The 17,912-nt window shown below is 33.0% G+C and overlaps 1 protein-coding gene across 1 annotated transcript; it reads right to left on the bottom strand.

The window, feature by feature from the left end:
- Nucleotides 1-10,679: 10,679 nt before the first annotated feature.
- Nucleotides 10,680-11,793, bottom strand: LOC143613783 (uncharacterized). The gene is made up of 5 exons (XM_077087399.1): nucleotides 11,619-11,793; nucleotides 11,250-11,284; nucleotides 11,048-11,143; nucleotides 10,873-10,964; nucleotides 10,680-10,773 (listed from the first exon to the last, which is right to left on the bottom strand). Exons 1-5 carry the CDS (start codon nucleotides 11,692-11,694, stop codon nucleotides 10,680-10,682), a joined length of 393 nt encoding a protein of 130 aa, XP_076943514.1. The 5' UTR covers nucleotides 11,695-11,793.
- Nucleotides 11,794-17,912: the final 6,119 nt, after the last annotated feature.

Here is a 17,912-nt window from a genome sequence, read left to right as displayed (position 1 = left end):
AGAATAAGATGTATAATGAAAACAAAGTGTTGGATTAAAGGAGAACTCACAGGTTAGGTTTGGTGATGATTAAATGATTGATAGAAGCTGATTCCAGGTACGGCGGCGATGCTGATGGATGTCAGGTGACTGCCGCTGTGTTCCTGAGTTCTATACACGGAGAGAAAAGAAAGAGTTTGAAAGGAAAAGGAGGAAAATGGGAGAAATGAAACCCTAGAAATCCAATTCTCTGCTTTTTTTAGAGAAACAAAATCAGAGAAATGGAAATGGTTTATTTCCATTTCTCACCTCTTTCTTTCATAAACAAACAAGAGAATTCTTTCCAATTCTATTTCTCACCCCTCAATTCCCTCTACCAAAAACCCCCTTAATTTTAAGAGTTTTTGACAAATTACCATTGTGTCCTTCATATATAAATTTTAATATAGTATAGATATATATATATATATATATATATATATATACTTACACACATATATATTTATCAATATTCATAATCTTATCTTTAATTCTTTCTTTGTTATGTTTTATTTTATCGAGGTATCGAGTATAACCTCGACTTAAGGTTTAAGCCTTTTATAATATTTTATTATTATTTTATTCGGGCATTATGCCTACCTTTGGTTGGCTTATAAACCCTAATGATTCGGGCAGAACTCCAAACGCCGCTTTGTTTTCTTTATCTTCTTGATCAAACTTCCTTTATCGTCACCTTTCTTTTAGCACGCCAAACGATAACACCAATCTTTCATCACTTGTCTGCACGCCTTACGAGACTCACCATCTTTTTGTCGAAATAACAAACACCTTCTTGGTCGGTATGTTGGTGGAGAGTGGCACGAACTTCGAAGAAACATTGGCACGGAAAACGATGAATCGGGGCACGCTTATCGAGGTGGATTGTTAGTATGATTGTAAACTTCTAGAGAAAGGTTAGAGAGAGGATTGTATGTGTGTTTTGGTGTGAGGGAAGCATGAACCTATGGCATTCTATTTATAGGCAAAAATCAAAGCCCTTCGCGATACGCGATGGCCTCCTGGGCACCCTCCGCGTATCATGAAGTAGCCCTGGCCAGTCACCATATAGGTCTGTCACGTGTCGCCACGTGGCAGACGGTGTGCCACGTGTTGACACGTGGCGGGCGACGTGCCACGTGGCTAACGGTATGCCACGTGTGGACACGTGACAAAATATGTGCCAGAGGTGTCAGGCCACGTCATCGCGATATGCGATGACGTTGGTTAACAGCGATTGCGTATCGCTGTTGACTCCTTCTAGAACTTTTTGACCAAGCCCTTCGCGATACGCGATGGGCTTGTCCTTTGTCCCGTCGCATATCGCGATAGGACAAGAAAATAGAATTTTCGTTTTAAACCATAAGGTTTAGAATTTTGTCATTCTTGATCCCTAGACTTTGGAATGTTGACATTTTAAACTCAAAATTTCACGATGTTACAGTCAAAAGCTAGTGACACTTCCTAAATTTCGGGATGAAATTTCATAAAGGAAGGGAGAATGTAACATCTGGCAAATATTTTCACTAATGTAATCATGATTATCCATCCTAATATCGTTTTATTAATAAAATCTCTCTTTACTAAGGTTCATTGTCTTGTAAAGTCAACAAAAAGTCCAAATTTTGGCATGAAACGAGAAAAGCGTGCAAAAACCTCAGGTAACGAACCAGAAAGTAAATAAATCATTAGATTGATTAAACAATCTCAAAAATTCAAAATATACATGAAAACATGTGAGACAACATAGAAATATAATTTAGGAAGGCTCAAATCACAAAAATTGGAAAATAAGCAAGCACGAGCCAGTACAAGACCCGAAAAGGACCCCACGTGAATTATTTTCAAAAAAAAAAATTATGGTCTATACTGTCATGAATTTGATTTCGTTCAAAGTCGGACAAAAATTATTGAAAACGGAGCTCGTTTGAATATTTAAAACATGAAATACGTTAAACGGATAATCGGAAATCACCTAGTTATTAGTTAAAACCCTTCAAATACCCACCCCACCCCCCTAGGCCGCCCCCATACCCCCACCCCACTCCTTGGACAACTCAACACCCTGCCTTAACACTTGTCCCAATTAAACTCTTCCAAATCCACCCCTAATCATTACCTTCTAGAAACTATGCACTTGTTAATCATCTAAACCATCCACCTTCACCCTAACCACCAACTCCCCACCCTACTCCCTCTCCTTCTTCCCCCTTAAAAACCCACGACCCAACCCACCCTAACCATCCAACTCAATTTCAAACTTAACAATCAACACACACATACACATAATCAATAACATGAAGGTCTAAATCAAGATCAAGGAAAAGATTAGGCTATTAAGAAGCTATTAGGAAGGATGGAAGCTAGGAATCACACACTTCATCTCTAATCTCATATTTCAAAACCTCAATAACCAAGTAAGTAATGAATGATCGATTATTTGATATGAATGTATGTTCTTGAGTTGATTAGAAGATTGAAAGATTGTTAATATGTGTATGTATGTGTGCCGTGAGTGTATGTATATATGTATGAGAGGATCAAAACTCAATAATACTTACATGCATACACCCTAAAGACTCTATATTGATTGGTAGAAATGAGTATTAATAATCTCTTGAGCTTTTGGTAAATTTGAAAGAGTTTGATTCTAGGGTTTATATTAGATTAAAGATTGGAATGGATAATTGATCTTTAACTTGCTAGTATGGGTCTAGATTGTTAAAGATTGTTGCTAGAAATGAGTAAAACATGAATATGTTCATGATGGTGAAAATTGGGGATTTTTAATATAAAGTTAATTAGGAGGTTTTGTATGGATTTTGAATTAAAAGTTGTTGTGGGATGAATTAAATGTAAGTAAGATAGGTTGCATGTTAGATCTAGTAGTTGAAACTTGAAAAGTGTTGGAACTATTAAATAAGGAAACTTTAATTTTAATGAAAGATGAAAAATGAGATTTTGATGTAAATACTTGTAATAGATGGAAACAACAAGTGATTAATAACAACTTAAACAAGATAGGATGTATAGTTTGAAACTTGGATTAGTTAAAAACATTGTTGAAATAAGCAATGACTTACTTATAATAGAAACTTTGTTAAATGGTGAAATTAAAAGAATAAAATGGAATAGACTCTTTAGGATGTATGAAACCCTAACAACTTAAATGAATGATTAAAGATTGATTAAGGTAAGAATATCATAAAAGTAAGTAGTTATAAAGGTATGGAAACATCTAAAGGAATCATACTTGATTTTGTTGAAAAAGAAAATGTTCAAAAATATGAAGATTATATTCTTTTAAAAAGAGAATAAGAACCTTCAATTTAAAAGTAAAATTTTGGATTATTAGAAACATATAAAATAAATTAAAAACTGGATTTTTAGGATATTTAAACATAATTTTACATAAATAAATAACAAGTTAAACTAGTAACATTGTTAAGGTAAACTAAAAGACGAACTAGGAACCGAAAAACTCGATTAACGTTTCTTATAAAAATACATGGTCAAAACTGCTATTTATGGTGAATTATATGTTATTATATGTGTGTTTAGTTCATAGGATGATTAGTATAGACTTGTGTAATTTATTTGACTCGTCGGTAACTTAAACGGTCGAAAAATCGGCTTTTTAAGCAAAACCGACACAACTATTATAGGCTGCTTTAGAACAGCCCCTAAAGTGTTAAAATATCCATGTATAACACAAGTTAATACATGACAAAAGGACAAGATGATAAAACTTAGTTCCAAACGGTTCGTGTCGCGAAACCGACACGAAAACGTCAAAAAGTTGCTATTTTAAGAAAATATTAACAAAAATGAAAATAATATATTTTCACAAGTAAACTTGTAAAACTTGATTAATATTTATGTAACAAGTATTTTTCCTAATTTATAAGTTACATTTTAGAAGAAAAACCGAATTAACGCAATCAAAACCGACAAAACCGACGAAAGCATCAAGTTTTGTGAAAAAATAAGAGATTAATATTATATTAAAAATTCCAGCAACTAAAACTTAAAAATATTTTATTTATTATTTAATTAATTAATTAAATTAATTAAATAATAACTAACGGAAAACCGAACTATGTGTATTCGCTTATGTGTTATGTGCTTATGTGTACATTAGAATAGGACTAATAAAATTTAAAAGGATTTTTGTATAAAAACTAAAATCAAGTTTTTATTAACAAAATGTATTCTAATATAGGACACGAGAATTTTGGAAAAGCTACAAGACTGTGAGTTTCTCTATCGAACCCTCTCGATTTTTAACTGGAAATGTTTTTAAAACGATATTTAATTGTGTTTTTGGGGAAAAGCATATTCTTTATTACATATTATTTTCGTTAATAGTTTTCTTTAAAAGGCATTTTGTTTTACAAACTGGTGTATAATGCGGGATGAGTCTAGTTGGCTAAATAGCAGTTAACCCTAGAAAGGGGTACAGAAATATTAGTAGATATTAGGGTGACGCCCCCCACTTCCAATCGTGTTGGGTTAGAAGTGGGAATATTTTGAGTATGGTATGTATCGGGTTATCAACTATGATAGTCATACGTAATGTTGTATTCTTAGCTAGTCTACAACAGCTCAATTTGTTTAAGAAATAAAATGCCTATTGTTTTGTGATGTAATGGCGATGGATCATTACACACGGATTTGTGATATAATGGCGGTAGACCATTATACACGGAATATTTGAATATAATTCGGGGTGTAGTGACCATTACACACTAATTGATATCAGATTTAATTATTTCATGGATTGCGTTTTCGATTCATATATATATATATATATATATATATATATATATATATATATATATATATATATATATATATATATATATATATAGACTATTTTTAATATAAAGGGAAACTCACCAACACATTGTGTTGATCGATATTTTAATATTTTTTCAGGTAAGTGAAGATTTCGAGGTGGCATGGAGACGAGAGCGTGGGGTGTTTGAACAAAGGTTGAAGCATTGTAAACCGTGCATTAGCACGTGTAATAAACTCTGATATTGTAAAATATTTTCTTATAATAAAAGATTATGTTTTTATTATTAATTGTCTATTGTTATTGGCTATCGGCATCTGTCATAACCCGAACGGCTTAAGTTAAGACTTCCGCTGTGTTAAGTTAAGATTTTTGGGGTGTGACACTCGGCGCCAGTTTTTTCCTTGCCTGATCCCACCAAACAGTTTATAGTCGAAACTGATGCTTCGACGGGTGGTCTAGGGGCGGTTCTCATTCAAGATCGTCACTCGATTTCTTTCCTAAGTAAAGCTCTTACTCCGAAACAAAAAGCATTTTTGGTATACGAAAAGGATTTACTCGCCATCATGATGGCGGCTAAACAATGGCATTACTACCTTATCACGGGCCCGTTCGTGATTCATACTGATCAAAGGAGCCTCAACTACCTTTTTTCGCAAAAGGTGACGACTCCGTTACAACACAAATGGCTCACGAAACTCACGGGGTATAATGATTGCATCGAATACAAGAAGGGTAAAGAGAATGTTGTAGTTGCCGCGTTATCAAGAGTCCAAGGGGCCACACTTTTTATTACTGCTATATCACAAATTGAACCATTATTATTGCAAAGGGTTATGGATAGTCAAAGTAATGACATCGAATCTCAATCTATTATTCATAAAGTGAAAGCAGGTGTGAACTTACCAAGATTTGCATGGAATGGTAAGTGGTTGACTAAAGATAATAGAATGCATGGTAGTAGGGGGTGACACACAACTACGAGATGAAATAATTAAGATATGTCACGACTCGCAGATGGGAGGCCACTCCGGGGTCCGGGCAACAGTACAACGAGTAAAAGGGTTACTTTTTTTGAAGGGCATTTCAAAGGGGGTGCGCCCGATGGTACGGAGTTGTGATGTGTTTATGCGGGCTAAGCATGAGAACGTGTCTTCGCCGGGGTTGTTGCAAGAGTTACCTATACCCGACACTATTTTCATGGATATTTATATGGATTTCATCGGTGGGTTACCAAATTTGAAAGGAAAGCATACCATATTTGTGGTGGTCGATCGACTCACCAAATACGGTCACTTTATGACATTGGGTCATCCATTCTCGCCCAAGGATGTAGCCCATGTGTTTATTAATAATATTTATAAATTGCATGGTTGTCCTAATTCTATAATTTCAAATCGAGGCCCTATTTTTTTAAGTTCGTTTTGGACGGAATTTCTGAAGCTCCAAGGAGTATCTGCCAAGTTGTCCATGGCATACCACCCGTAGACCAATGGTCAAACAGAAGTGGTTAATAGGTGTTTAGAAGGTTACTTGAGATGTATGGTAATGGAGTGTCTCCACACATGGGTGAAATGGGTTTCGCTGGTGGAATGGTGGTACAACACTACTTTTCATTTGTCATTGGGGAAATCACCTTTTGAGGCTTTATACGGGTACCGTCCACCTCTCCATATACCCTATATTCCCAAGGACACTACTGATAAGGAAGTTGATGATATGATGCAAGATCGAGAGGCAGCGGTGGTAGTACTGAAACAATCACTCCTTAAAGCTCATAATCGTATAAAGCAACTAGCGGATAAGCACCGCACTGAGAGGGTATTTGAAGCAGGCATGTGGGCTTACCTTAAGCTACAACCGTATATACAGAATTCATTAGGGGTTCACAAGCACTCCAAGTTAACTCCTAAGTATTTTGGTCCCTTTCTTATTGTGGAAAAGGAGGGAAATGTTGCTTACCGGTTGGATTTGCCAGACGATGCTCAGATCCACCAGGTTTTCCATGTTTCATTGCTGAAAATGTTGGCGGGACGCCGACCAAGATAGTTCCACTTCCCATAGACGTCGGTTCCATTTGGAGCCACATGAGGTGTTGGAAAGAAAATTAGTCAAACGTGGTTACAGGGCAGCGATGAAAGTATTGGTGCATTAGAAAGGACAAGCAGTGCAAGATGCCATGTGGGAGTTTCTTGATGAATTGAAGCTGCGTTTTCCCGAATTTGACGAGCTTACATCTTGAGGACAAGAAGTGGGTTAAGGAGGGAGTATTGATACGAACAGAGGGTTTACTTTGGTGTCTTTTGCTATTTTGTTTTATTTTCATGAGTTAAGGACCAGTATGGCTTTTCTTTTTATTGTTGGGGTGTCTATGTAACTTTGAATAAGTTGGTGATTGATGATATAACCTAACAGCCGATTGTATTATGAATTATTCAGAAATCGGTTTTTCTTCTTTATCTCTATTAGTTCTTGTTCTATAACCCTATCAAGTGTTACAAGCCCAACAGAAGAACTCAACCCAAAAGACTAGTCTGATAGGTGAGGGAACCCATTTGGCCTAAAACCCACATCAGTTGCCCATACAACCGATGTGGGACAAGTCTCATACCTTGCAATGGTTTTAGTCCGTAACAATACACCCTCCTTAAGGGCCAACGTCCTCGTTGGTCACGACTGGCTCATTCCAGGCCACCACTCCGCGGACCACCACTCCGAGTCCTCGTTGGTCATGGCCACGTTGGTCACGGCTAGCTCACTACAGGCCACCACTCTGCGGGCTACCGCTCCGAGTTTGGCTCTGATACAATTGTTGCAAGCCAAACAGAAGAACTCAACCCAAAAGACTAATCTGATAGGTGAGGGAACCCATTTGGCTTATAAACCCCACATCAGTTGCTCATACATTCGATGTGGGAAAAGTCCCGTACCTTGCAATGGTTTCAGTCTGTAACACAGACGTAGTCTAGCATCGTGTTTGATTCCTGGTTCTAGCCGCAAAACCTAACTCACCGTTCCCATTCAATTCATAACATTAATAGACAATGTTTGGATGCTTTATGACCGATTTTAGATGGTTAACAAAAGCCCTCTATCAATTTTGATTGAAAGAAGACAAACTTGCATCGATTTAGAATTACCCGTTTAGGGTTTATTGTGGATTTGGGATCAAAGTCTATAGATATATAACTATTTTTGGTTGCATACTATTAACATGATGTCGAACCATCCAGTAATTCGGGTTCAAGTCCCTAACTCTTAGATTTTTTTATAAACTTTTTTTTATAATATTAATAATAAGTTTATTTTCCCTAATAACATATCATATATTATTTAATCATGTCGACTCAAAAGACCTGTTAAACCTTTGTAATTAAATTTTTTTGACATCTTGCATTTTGTGCAAGTATAGAAGAATAATTAAAGAATAATTAAAAGAAATTATATATAATCAATCATGATCGAAGCTACAACATGGAACTTCTAAAATTATAAGTCATATTGGTATAGTTATGATTAAAAATGTCATGTTGGTATTGGAACCATATCTCACAATTTGTAATAAAAGTTGCACCCACAACCGGTGGCGAACCCAGATAAAAATCTTACAGGGTCGGAAGAGGGTCGGTTCAAAATTTCATAGGGTTAATCGAGAATTTAACATATATGTACCTTTAAAAATATATTTCACAGGTCCCCCGACACCTGCACCTTTACCTTTGGTGTAGATCCGCCACTGCCCACAACATCATTGTTATTTATTGTTTTGTAGTCGTGCATGTAATTTATTCCTAATTGTTAGTGAAGGAAAGCTAATTATTTAACACCAAAAATACTTTCTATGACCATAGCTATCCGCTCGTTACTAGCGGAATAGGTAATTTACATCTACATGTAGTTTTTAGATTTCATTTATAACCGGATAACTTTCAAATTCATATAGTGTTCGTTTTTTAAAAATATATCTATTTTGCATACTGTGAAATCTATAATTGGACAAGACAAATGTTTTCAAAGAATGAGAGCATCTGAAATGTGAAATTCGAAGTATGAAATTTGATGGTGAAACTAGACTAAGTGAATCTGTGTATAGGTGTCGAACCGACATAAAGGCTGGATGAAACGTCGCAACTTGGTAGAGGAGTTAGCGTATAATCGCCTTGGTTACCTTGGGTACCAATTGTACTTCGGTAGCTGTTGTTACGTTTTAAACAAGTGAAACAGTAAACAAATCCAAGACCCAATACACGATCGAACAATATTTGCTCAAACACACGAGCGTTTTCTTATTATTTGAAAACAAGAAAAGAGATATAAGACAAACTTATATTTAATACAAGACACACTTGATATATATTACAACTAAAACATACAAGCCTTATATAGGCAAACAAAAACTTAAGGAGTAAGGAAACTTATCTAGTAAGACTTTGAAACTTACACCAATCCTTATCCTTATCTTATTGAAATAAGGAAACTTATCTACTAGCTAGACTTATCCATAAAAAGACTTATCCATTATGGATATTAGCAAGACTTATCCATACTAAAAAGTCTTATCTATTATGGATACTAAAAAGACTTATCCGTTAAGGAAACTTAGCCAGCAAGTATGACTTAGTTTTCTTTTAAGTCCCTTTAGTTATGATCTCCTCCAAACCACCCCTTTGAGATCAAACCGAACCACCCTTTAGCCCACAAGTGTTGCTCATTTAACAGCTGTCTCAACAGTTACCGAATTTCCTCAACCCCTACCGACTGTCAAAGTCACTACCGATCTTTAGAGTCACTACCTGATATCAAATTTCCTATCGAACTACAATAAATTTCAATGATCTTTTCTGATTTAGTACCATTTGAGCATGTTAGGTATTGCCTCGACCTCTTGCAACTGCCTCATAACATATGGAGGTTTCTCAATACCGAAGTCACAATAGTCTTGGGCAGGTGTGTATTCAATAACTCCTAACTTGAAATAATATATATTGTGAATTTTAATTTGATCTATAAGTAAATCCCATTTACGCAAATAGCATAGTATTTAGATTTCCATTCTTCTAAAAATTTTCCTACCATATTTCACGGACCAAGTCAATGATGTTTGGTTTATAAAACAACTGATCACATATTGAATTGTAGCACACTAAATTTGAAATCAAAGTTAGTATATGATTTAGTGCAGAAAATGGTATAGAAATCAGGGGACTGTTCATGAAAGAAAGTGACGGATACGTTGATATTGAAGGGCTAATTAGGTCTGAACAAACCACTATTTGTTATGATGAGCGGAGAAAAGTATATAACTAAAGGGCTAGCAGGTCTGGAAATCGGAGACTGTTCACAAAAGAAAATAAAGAAGAAAACAAGACCGGGTTACAGATTAAACCGAAAAGTGATGTCTGTGAATCGTGCAATTTCTTAATTAATTGTAGAACAGTGACTAATGTGGCTGCAATCTAGTTCCATAAACACACAAAAAGGAACCGAATGGATAATAACATATGATCTATTCTACTTTCAAATTTTGCTATACCTTACAAAATCACTCAAGTTTGATTATTTTTTATTGCCCAAGAATTGATATAGGATAATGAATTGCAAAAAAAAGAAAGAAAAAAAAACAGGATAAAAAAATGTGTAATTCATCAACAGATTTCATCTTATTGGATTTGATTGATACAAACTAATCAACCGTGTTATATATACAATTTAGATCAATTACATTAATCCTACTGCTAATGCTAATTACAATTGAAACCTAACTTTACTAATTGGACTTTAAATTAATCGGGATTAAACCCAAACGATTGTCTCGTAATCCATATATTAACACTAAAACTAGCTTTATAAGTTATTCGTATCCATTTCACTGAGACGATCGAGTACTTATCAGATTCGTTGCGTATCCGGATGTCACAAAACTAGCGCTCTTCACAGGATTTCTTTGAGGAACCGCATGTCTAAATCGAGAAAAAAAAAGAGTTCCGTATAAGCTCATTTACAGTCACATAACAAACAATAGTACCATTTCAGATAGACAAGCTTTTATTTTGGCTCACCTCTTGAGAAATCTGTCCAGGACAGAATTGACATTAGTCAACACACTTCTCCTTTTCCTCTTCCTTAATTCCCCGTCAATTCCCAAATCAATCTACAAATTAAGAAATCTACAAAATTTAACATTTGGAAGAAGATGGATCTAAATAGTTAAAAATATTTAACATTTATTGTTACCTTAGGAACAATTTCATCGCTGCGGAACTCCAGCGTTGGGGTTGGATCCAAGTTTAGGTGAGGATACAAGAATCTAAGTACAGTTGATTCAAATTTCTGAAATGAAAGAAATGAAAATATCAGATAATCATAACCACTAATTGTGTAGTTTGATACATAAACTAATCAGTTGGGGAAATAATCACCAACATGATCTACTTACCAACGTGTCCTCGATGATATTATCCAACCCCGCACCTGCACAAAAAGCAAATTAAATTGCATTTGATCAAAAGGGGTCCATATGAGAAAAAGAAAACACCGTTACATTACATCTTGTGGTTTTAAAATAGGATAAAATATGTTTTCTTTCAAAGCAATTATTTTGACATCCCAAAAATCAATTTCAAAAATCGACTTCGAGTTTTAGACTCAATCCAAATAACTGCTATATATATATATATATATATATATATATATATATATATATATATCTTGCTCAAAGTTTCAAATTTATCTTTAAAAAAAAACGTTATATGAAATTGATCTAAGCTGATAGGATGAATAAAAGGTTTAATTTAATAACAGTTACCTAGAGGGATGCCTTCTGAAATCCTATGAATAGTCACCGATTCTTCTTCAATACACTGCAAGATGATACTGATCATTCTTCGATACCAATTCTAATTGAATAAAAGTGATTAAAAGAATTTAAAATCAAATCATACCAATTTTGCGAGATGATCATCAGGAGGCCTGTTTTTATCAAACATATATTACCTGATGAAGAAAATGAAAGATCAGTAGGGTTTTATATAATAGTAAAGTGTTAGGCTATAAAGATATGATATCTTTGCATTTAATTGTAATATATTCTCATTCATTTTTTATTCTAACCCCTCCCTTTTACTCCTATTTGTGTATTTCTACATATCTATCTGTTCATATTTTAAAACAGTTAATTGTTTGTTATTTTCTCTTTTAGCGTAGTTATTTTTCAGGATGCACAAGCGAGCAAGAACACATATGTTAATTAAGTAAACTTTTGGCTCTGAAAACAACATAAATTATGCTTACAAACTTAGTAACTTTTCCGTATGTATGAACTAGTAAAGCTATTAAACCTCAATGACTAAACTGGTTCGATTTAAGTTTATATGTGTCAACGATCTAGTTCAAGATTTGTCTCATCGTTTGGCAATTTTTTCTATGGTGAGTAATTTTGATTCTGAACTTGTCGGATCTTAGTTTATATATGAGCTCATTACTAGTGTTTTCTAATTCAAATTAGTTATTATACTAGTAAGAGTCATCATATGAAGTAAGAAGGCACTACTAGAAAAATGAATCTCGCTAACTGATTAATCAAATAATCATTAATACAAAAATTATTCGTAAGAGTCTTCTAAACAACAATCATACCCAGTAAATCCCGTAAATGTAACATTTCGGATCTTTTGTATTTATAAAATCTTAAATTATTTAGTATTTAACTTGGTAATTCATTTTATATCTTCATGTTATTTAAACTCATCAAACAACCCTTGTTAACCGGTAAAATCACTTCTTTTGGCTTAAAACGCGTAATATAGAGGTACACGAACTAATCTTGTAATAAAATGAAAATTTTGATAACCTTACCTGTCGCGTAGCGCGACGGAAGTCCTTCCTAATTGGGTATTTTTGTTTTATTTGCTAAATCTGCCTAATTTAGGTATAACTAACGAATATTAAGTTTTAAGAAAAGTTATTTGGTCTTGTTATATGTCCATGTTTCTTACCCTATTATTAAAAACGAAATCTGCTATTTAATAAGCCCGATTTCGTTCTGAATTGTTTATTTTATTTCCTAGACGAGTTTGTTTACTTAATAAACAAATCCTAACATTTATTATATAAATTTAACTATCAAAAAACCGAGTTTTTTTTTCCCAAAAGAGTGTTGGTGAGAAAAATAAATATCAATTTGGTGTTGACTCAAAACTATTTACTAAAAGGGTGTTCTTAGATAGTTTTGGTTTCTCACTCCTAATTTTATCGGGCAACTTTATTTTAATAATTAATACCATTAAACCTATTTTTTTAATTACTCTCAACCAAATGTGTATTTTACATGAATAATAAAAAATGATACGGTTAAAATGAATCAGATTTTTTATATATATTTGGTCAATCAAAATTTATCATAATAATATTTGGGGATCTGGAAAAATAAAAGTTCATTTTCAAGCTGTATAACAATTTAAACATAAAATAAATCGATTTCCTAGCAAAACATAAAAAAAATGATAACTTTTTTTTCAAAGACTTCCACTATCGTTTTAACGAAAAATGAATGAAACTTTTTTATACATTTTCTTTTAGTCAATTTTTTTTTCTCACACATATATAAATAAATATATAATTCAACTTTTTATATATATATATATATATAAAAATATAGAATTCAAAAAAATGAACTAGCGTAATACAATTATGTTATTTGAAAAATATATTGTAGCGTAATTACACATTAATTCACGTAAATATGAAAATGACACCACGTCACCTTTTTCTTCACTTCGCATTGTGTGTGAAAAAGATATAAACATCGCTTCTTGATAATACAATTTAAGTAAAAAAAAGCTTACCCAAAAAAAAGTAATTATGTTTTGCTAGGAAATCTATTTGCCTAATTATTTTGCTTAAATTGTTATACAGCTTGAAAATGAAGTTTTTATTTTTCCAGATCCCCAAATATTATTACGGATAAATTTTGATTGACCAAATATATATAAAAAATCTGATTCATTTTACCCGTATCATTTTTTATTATTCATGTAAAATACACATTTGGTTGAGAGTAGGCTTAATGGTATTAATTATTAAAATAATAAAATTAGGAGTGAGAAACAAAAAACTATCTAAGAACACCCTTTTAGCAGTGTTGATCGATTAAATGACTAATTGTTATTTATCTAGTTGTTTTACTTTATCGCATTCGGAGGGGTCTATCATAATCACATTATAGTATGATCATGCGACTGTTATAACATCCAAAGTCCGATTCGCTAGGCAATGGTCAACTCACACCCACTATTTGCTCATGGTTTGATTGATTTATGCTCACAATATCAGTTTTGCTCCTTTATTCTCATATTATTATATCAAAACGGGTGACTTTTTCACCCAACCTCGTGTTGATAAACTATATTATTTTTTACGCATATGCAAATTATCATTTGGGTTGAAGCTAAGGTGAAGAATCATTTAGAGATACCCTAAGTTAAATTAATAAAAAAAACTATTGTGTTTGATTTTATTACTTTGAAAGATTTGGTTTGTTTTGGGTTTGTTATGTAATTGTTTGAACATTGTGTACGTGGTTGAATTTTGAAATTAATAAATAATTTAGATATTGTCATACTAAATTGCATGATAGTGCCTTGTGAGCTGTGAACCAACGGTCCACACCCAGCATTCCGTCGTAAGTTGAGGTGTGACAACAAATGTAGTGGACGAAGACGATACAAACGAGCAGGTCCGTCCCAAAGGGGGTTAAGGAGGTCAACGGATCAAGGCCCATATATTCTCCCAAAAGGCCTATCCTTATTAAAAAAATTATATGTGTTCTATATATAATTTTTTTTTTTAAAAGACTTATTTGTGTAGTGAAGATAGTGATAGTTTATATAATCAAAGGTAATGAATTCAATTCCCTTGATGGTATTTAATTTTTATAGAACTTTCTTTTTGTGTTATCTAAATGGGCATTTTAGTAACTATTATTATTATTATTATTATTATTATTATTTGGTTCGTATCGAAGTTTGGATATGCAACCCAATTGATAAATTTGTCAATTCATGTAATTAAAAAGGTGATTTGAGAGGCACTTTTTAAACTCGTCTTGAGTCTCAAAATTTTAACCAACTCTTGAAGATGGCTCTGCTAAACCAGGGGGTGATCATATGGGCTAGCTTGTTTTATGTTATATTTTGTGTTTATGTCTTAATTAGAAAAGATAGTTGACTACTATGTTATGCATATTTTTTATTTTTATGTCAATATTTTGCACTTTATCTAAATCATCCAAAAACATATGCAAGGTACTTGTAGTATATGTATGCATTTGGACGGAAATGCAGGAAGAAAACGATTTTTTCTTTAAAATGCTGAAAAATACGTGGGTAAATTAAATAGTTATAAAAGAGAGATTTTTTTTAATTATTTTAGGTTATCCACGAAATGACATATCCTAAAAATTGTGTTAGTATTGTCAGATCCCGTCTGGTTACATGAAGGTTTTGTCTGAGATCCGTCATTTGAATTGCGGAAACGAAAAAGATAATGTGTGATTCATCATTTGAAATGACAAATTCGCAAAAAAAAGATGTACATCATATCTGAAATGTACTTGCTGATGAGTGTACTGTTCCAGATATGTCATTTTAAATGGCAGATCACACATTAATTTTATAGCTTCCGCCATTGCAAATGACGGATCTTAGGCAAAACCTCTTTGTCACTAGACAACACCGGAACTACTTTTGAGATCTTCTGTTTCGAACAACTTTTAAGATCCGTCATTTCAATTGACGAATTTCCTACAAACACTCACCTAGATTTTTCCTATTTTGAAAAAAAAATCTAGAGAATGTTGGGTTTTAACAAGATTATCAAAGTGATAAAATCCCTATTTTACCAAAAACGCAGCGGATATAAAAGTTTTAAATCTTGTTAATATGATATGTATAAAACCAATTTTAAACATGCAAAACCCAAACCCGGATCCAAATACGAATTATACACTATCAAATACATGCATGTCACTATAAGTCCATGCATGTTACTACTACCTTTCAATATGATAAAACCGGGTGAAAGAGATGATGATTGAAAGGTAAGAACTTGAATATGGAAGCTCCTCAAGCTAGCATACCCCAAGCTTCAACAACACACCACTTCTAGCTAGGATTTGCACTTGAAATTTTCTTCTTCTTTTCTTATGTTGGATGAAAATACCCAAGAGAGGAAGAGAGAAAAGTTTACTTGGAAATTATGTGTGTTATGAAAGAATGAAAGAGAAAGACTTGGTTTTATTTAAAGGCATCTTTCTCTCTACCAATAATAACCATTGCATGTCTCCACTCACCTTGCATGTCTCCACTCAAACATATAATAATATTACATTTGAAAGAGTTATTATCTTTTTCTTTTATAAAACTTTAAACATATATATATATATATATATATATATATATATCCATACATATATACTTTTATAAGTTTATAACTTATAAATTATAAAACCTATTATATGTTAAGAGACATGCTTGGTTATTATTATTCACATATTGTTATTTAACCAACTTAAATAACACTATGTAATGTTCTTTCATAAAACATAAATCATCCATATGATTTGTTTATTACACAAGTACATTTTATTTAGAAACCCCTTTCCAAATAACTCAAGTGTTAATATTCATTTGTTATGATCACATCATATATAAACGAATATTATCGGTTTTTGTCTAGCTTGTCATTGGGTATGACCCGACTTGGATCATAACGTACTAGCCACATCAATTTAATATGTCTCTTGGGCAGACCGAGTCCAACAGAGAAAACTATAAAGAGGGTCACAAAACATAGGGCAGCAATCGTATTAGCGGAGAAAAGTGGCAGTAGGAGCATCGATTCGTTTACAAACTGAATTAGAATCAAACCAACATTTTTTGAGCAAGCATCTAGCGATTTGAAAAATATATAATATATAATTAAAACTCTCAAAAGGCATAATAATAATAATAATAATATTATTATTATTATTATTATTATTATTATTATTATTATTCCACCGGAAAACAAGCTTATATTTGTTACCATGAGAAGGAAACTAGATATAGCTAAAGCTGATCATCTTTCTTTGTTGAGTACTTGATGTTTCTTCCTGTAACAGAGTTCCCTTGTGTCCAGCAAAGAATTGATTACTTTAGACTGAAAGATCCTGACACGCTCATCCTCCTTCTTCTGTGCTTCTAGCCTCTTTCTCTCATTGCTCATCAGCCTTCTTCTTTGGCTGTGGAAACAACGACCGACTACAGTTGTAGGGAACATCACAACGGATCTGCTAAACAGGTAATTGGGACCCGAGACCTGCTTCACAACCAACCAACAAGCCATGGTTGTTTTTCTTCGATCAATTGATTTATTTAGAAGAAAATATAAATACTGATGATTTGGATCAAGTTCATTTGGAAACAACTATATAGATGAGATTTTGTTTTGAGTTCCTTGCAGGACAAGTTACATTTTCATTTTGATTATTTTATTTTAAACAAATTTAGATACTTTTAACACAGGGCCGGCTATAAGGGAGGGTCGGGTGGTTGACGGACCCCGGCCCGACATCCCGATAGGCCCGGATTTTTTTTTAAAAAAAAATTATATATATATTTTTATGAAAAACAGTATGTATATATAATGTTTAAACTTAATTACACAACTATTAGCTTGGTTTAGTGGTAAAGAGGTATGACTTTCAACCAAGAGGTTGTGGGTTCTAACCTTACTTGAGTCATTTTAACCATATTTTTATAAAAAAAAATGTTCTTTACACAACCAAGTCATAAGGCTCAAAAAATTAAGGGTCATTTAAAAATTAAACTGTTTAAACCCAACAAGATACCCTTTTTTATTAAGGCTCAAAAAAAAATTTCGCCTTTGACCCCAAAATTTTTAACCGTTCTCGGAGCCGGGCCTGTTTTAACACGTTTAATTTTTTTAGAATTTCATTGTTATATTTATATAATATAGTTAACACAAACAAAACTTTATACAATGTTAAAATTTATCTACACGAACAAAACTTCAAACAATGTTAAAATTTATCTGTATAAAA

Source organism: Bidens hawaiensis, unplaced genomic scaffold, assembly GCF_021521415.1.
Source record: "Bidens hawaiensis isolate Kalapana, Puna unplaced genomic scaffold, B.hawaiensis_p1.1 tig00038150_1, whole genome shotgun sequence".
Classification (NCBI taxonomy): domain Eukaryota; kingdom Viridiplantae; phylum Streptophyta; class Magnoliopsida; order Asterales; family Asteraceae; genus Bidens; species Bidens hawaiensis.
This window is presented reverse-complemented; position numbering and strand designations above follow the sequence as displayed.

What these genes read in the sequence shown, in the direction of transcription:
- LOC143613783 (XM_077087399.1), bottom strand. Translation starts at nt 11,694, where the DNA reads ATGATCAGTATCATCTTGCAGTGTATTGAAGAAGAATCGGTGACTATT. An exon ending in TTCAGAAGGCATCCCTCTAG is followed by an intron (nt 11,285 to 11,618) that starts GTAACTGTTATT and finishes CTTTTTGTGCAG; the next exon opens with GTGCGGGGTTGGATAATATC. An exon ending in CTGGACAGATTTCTCAAGAG is followed by an intron (nt 10,774 to 10,872) that starts GTGAGCCAAAAT and finishes TTCTCGATTTAG; the next exon opens with ACATGCGGTTCCTCAAAGAA.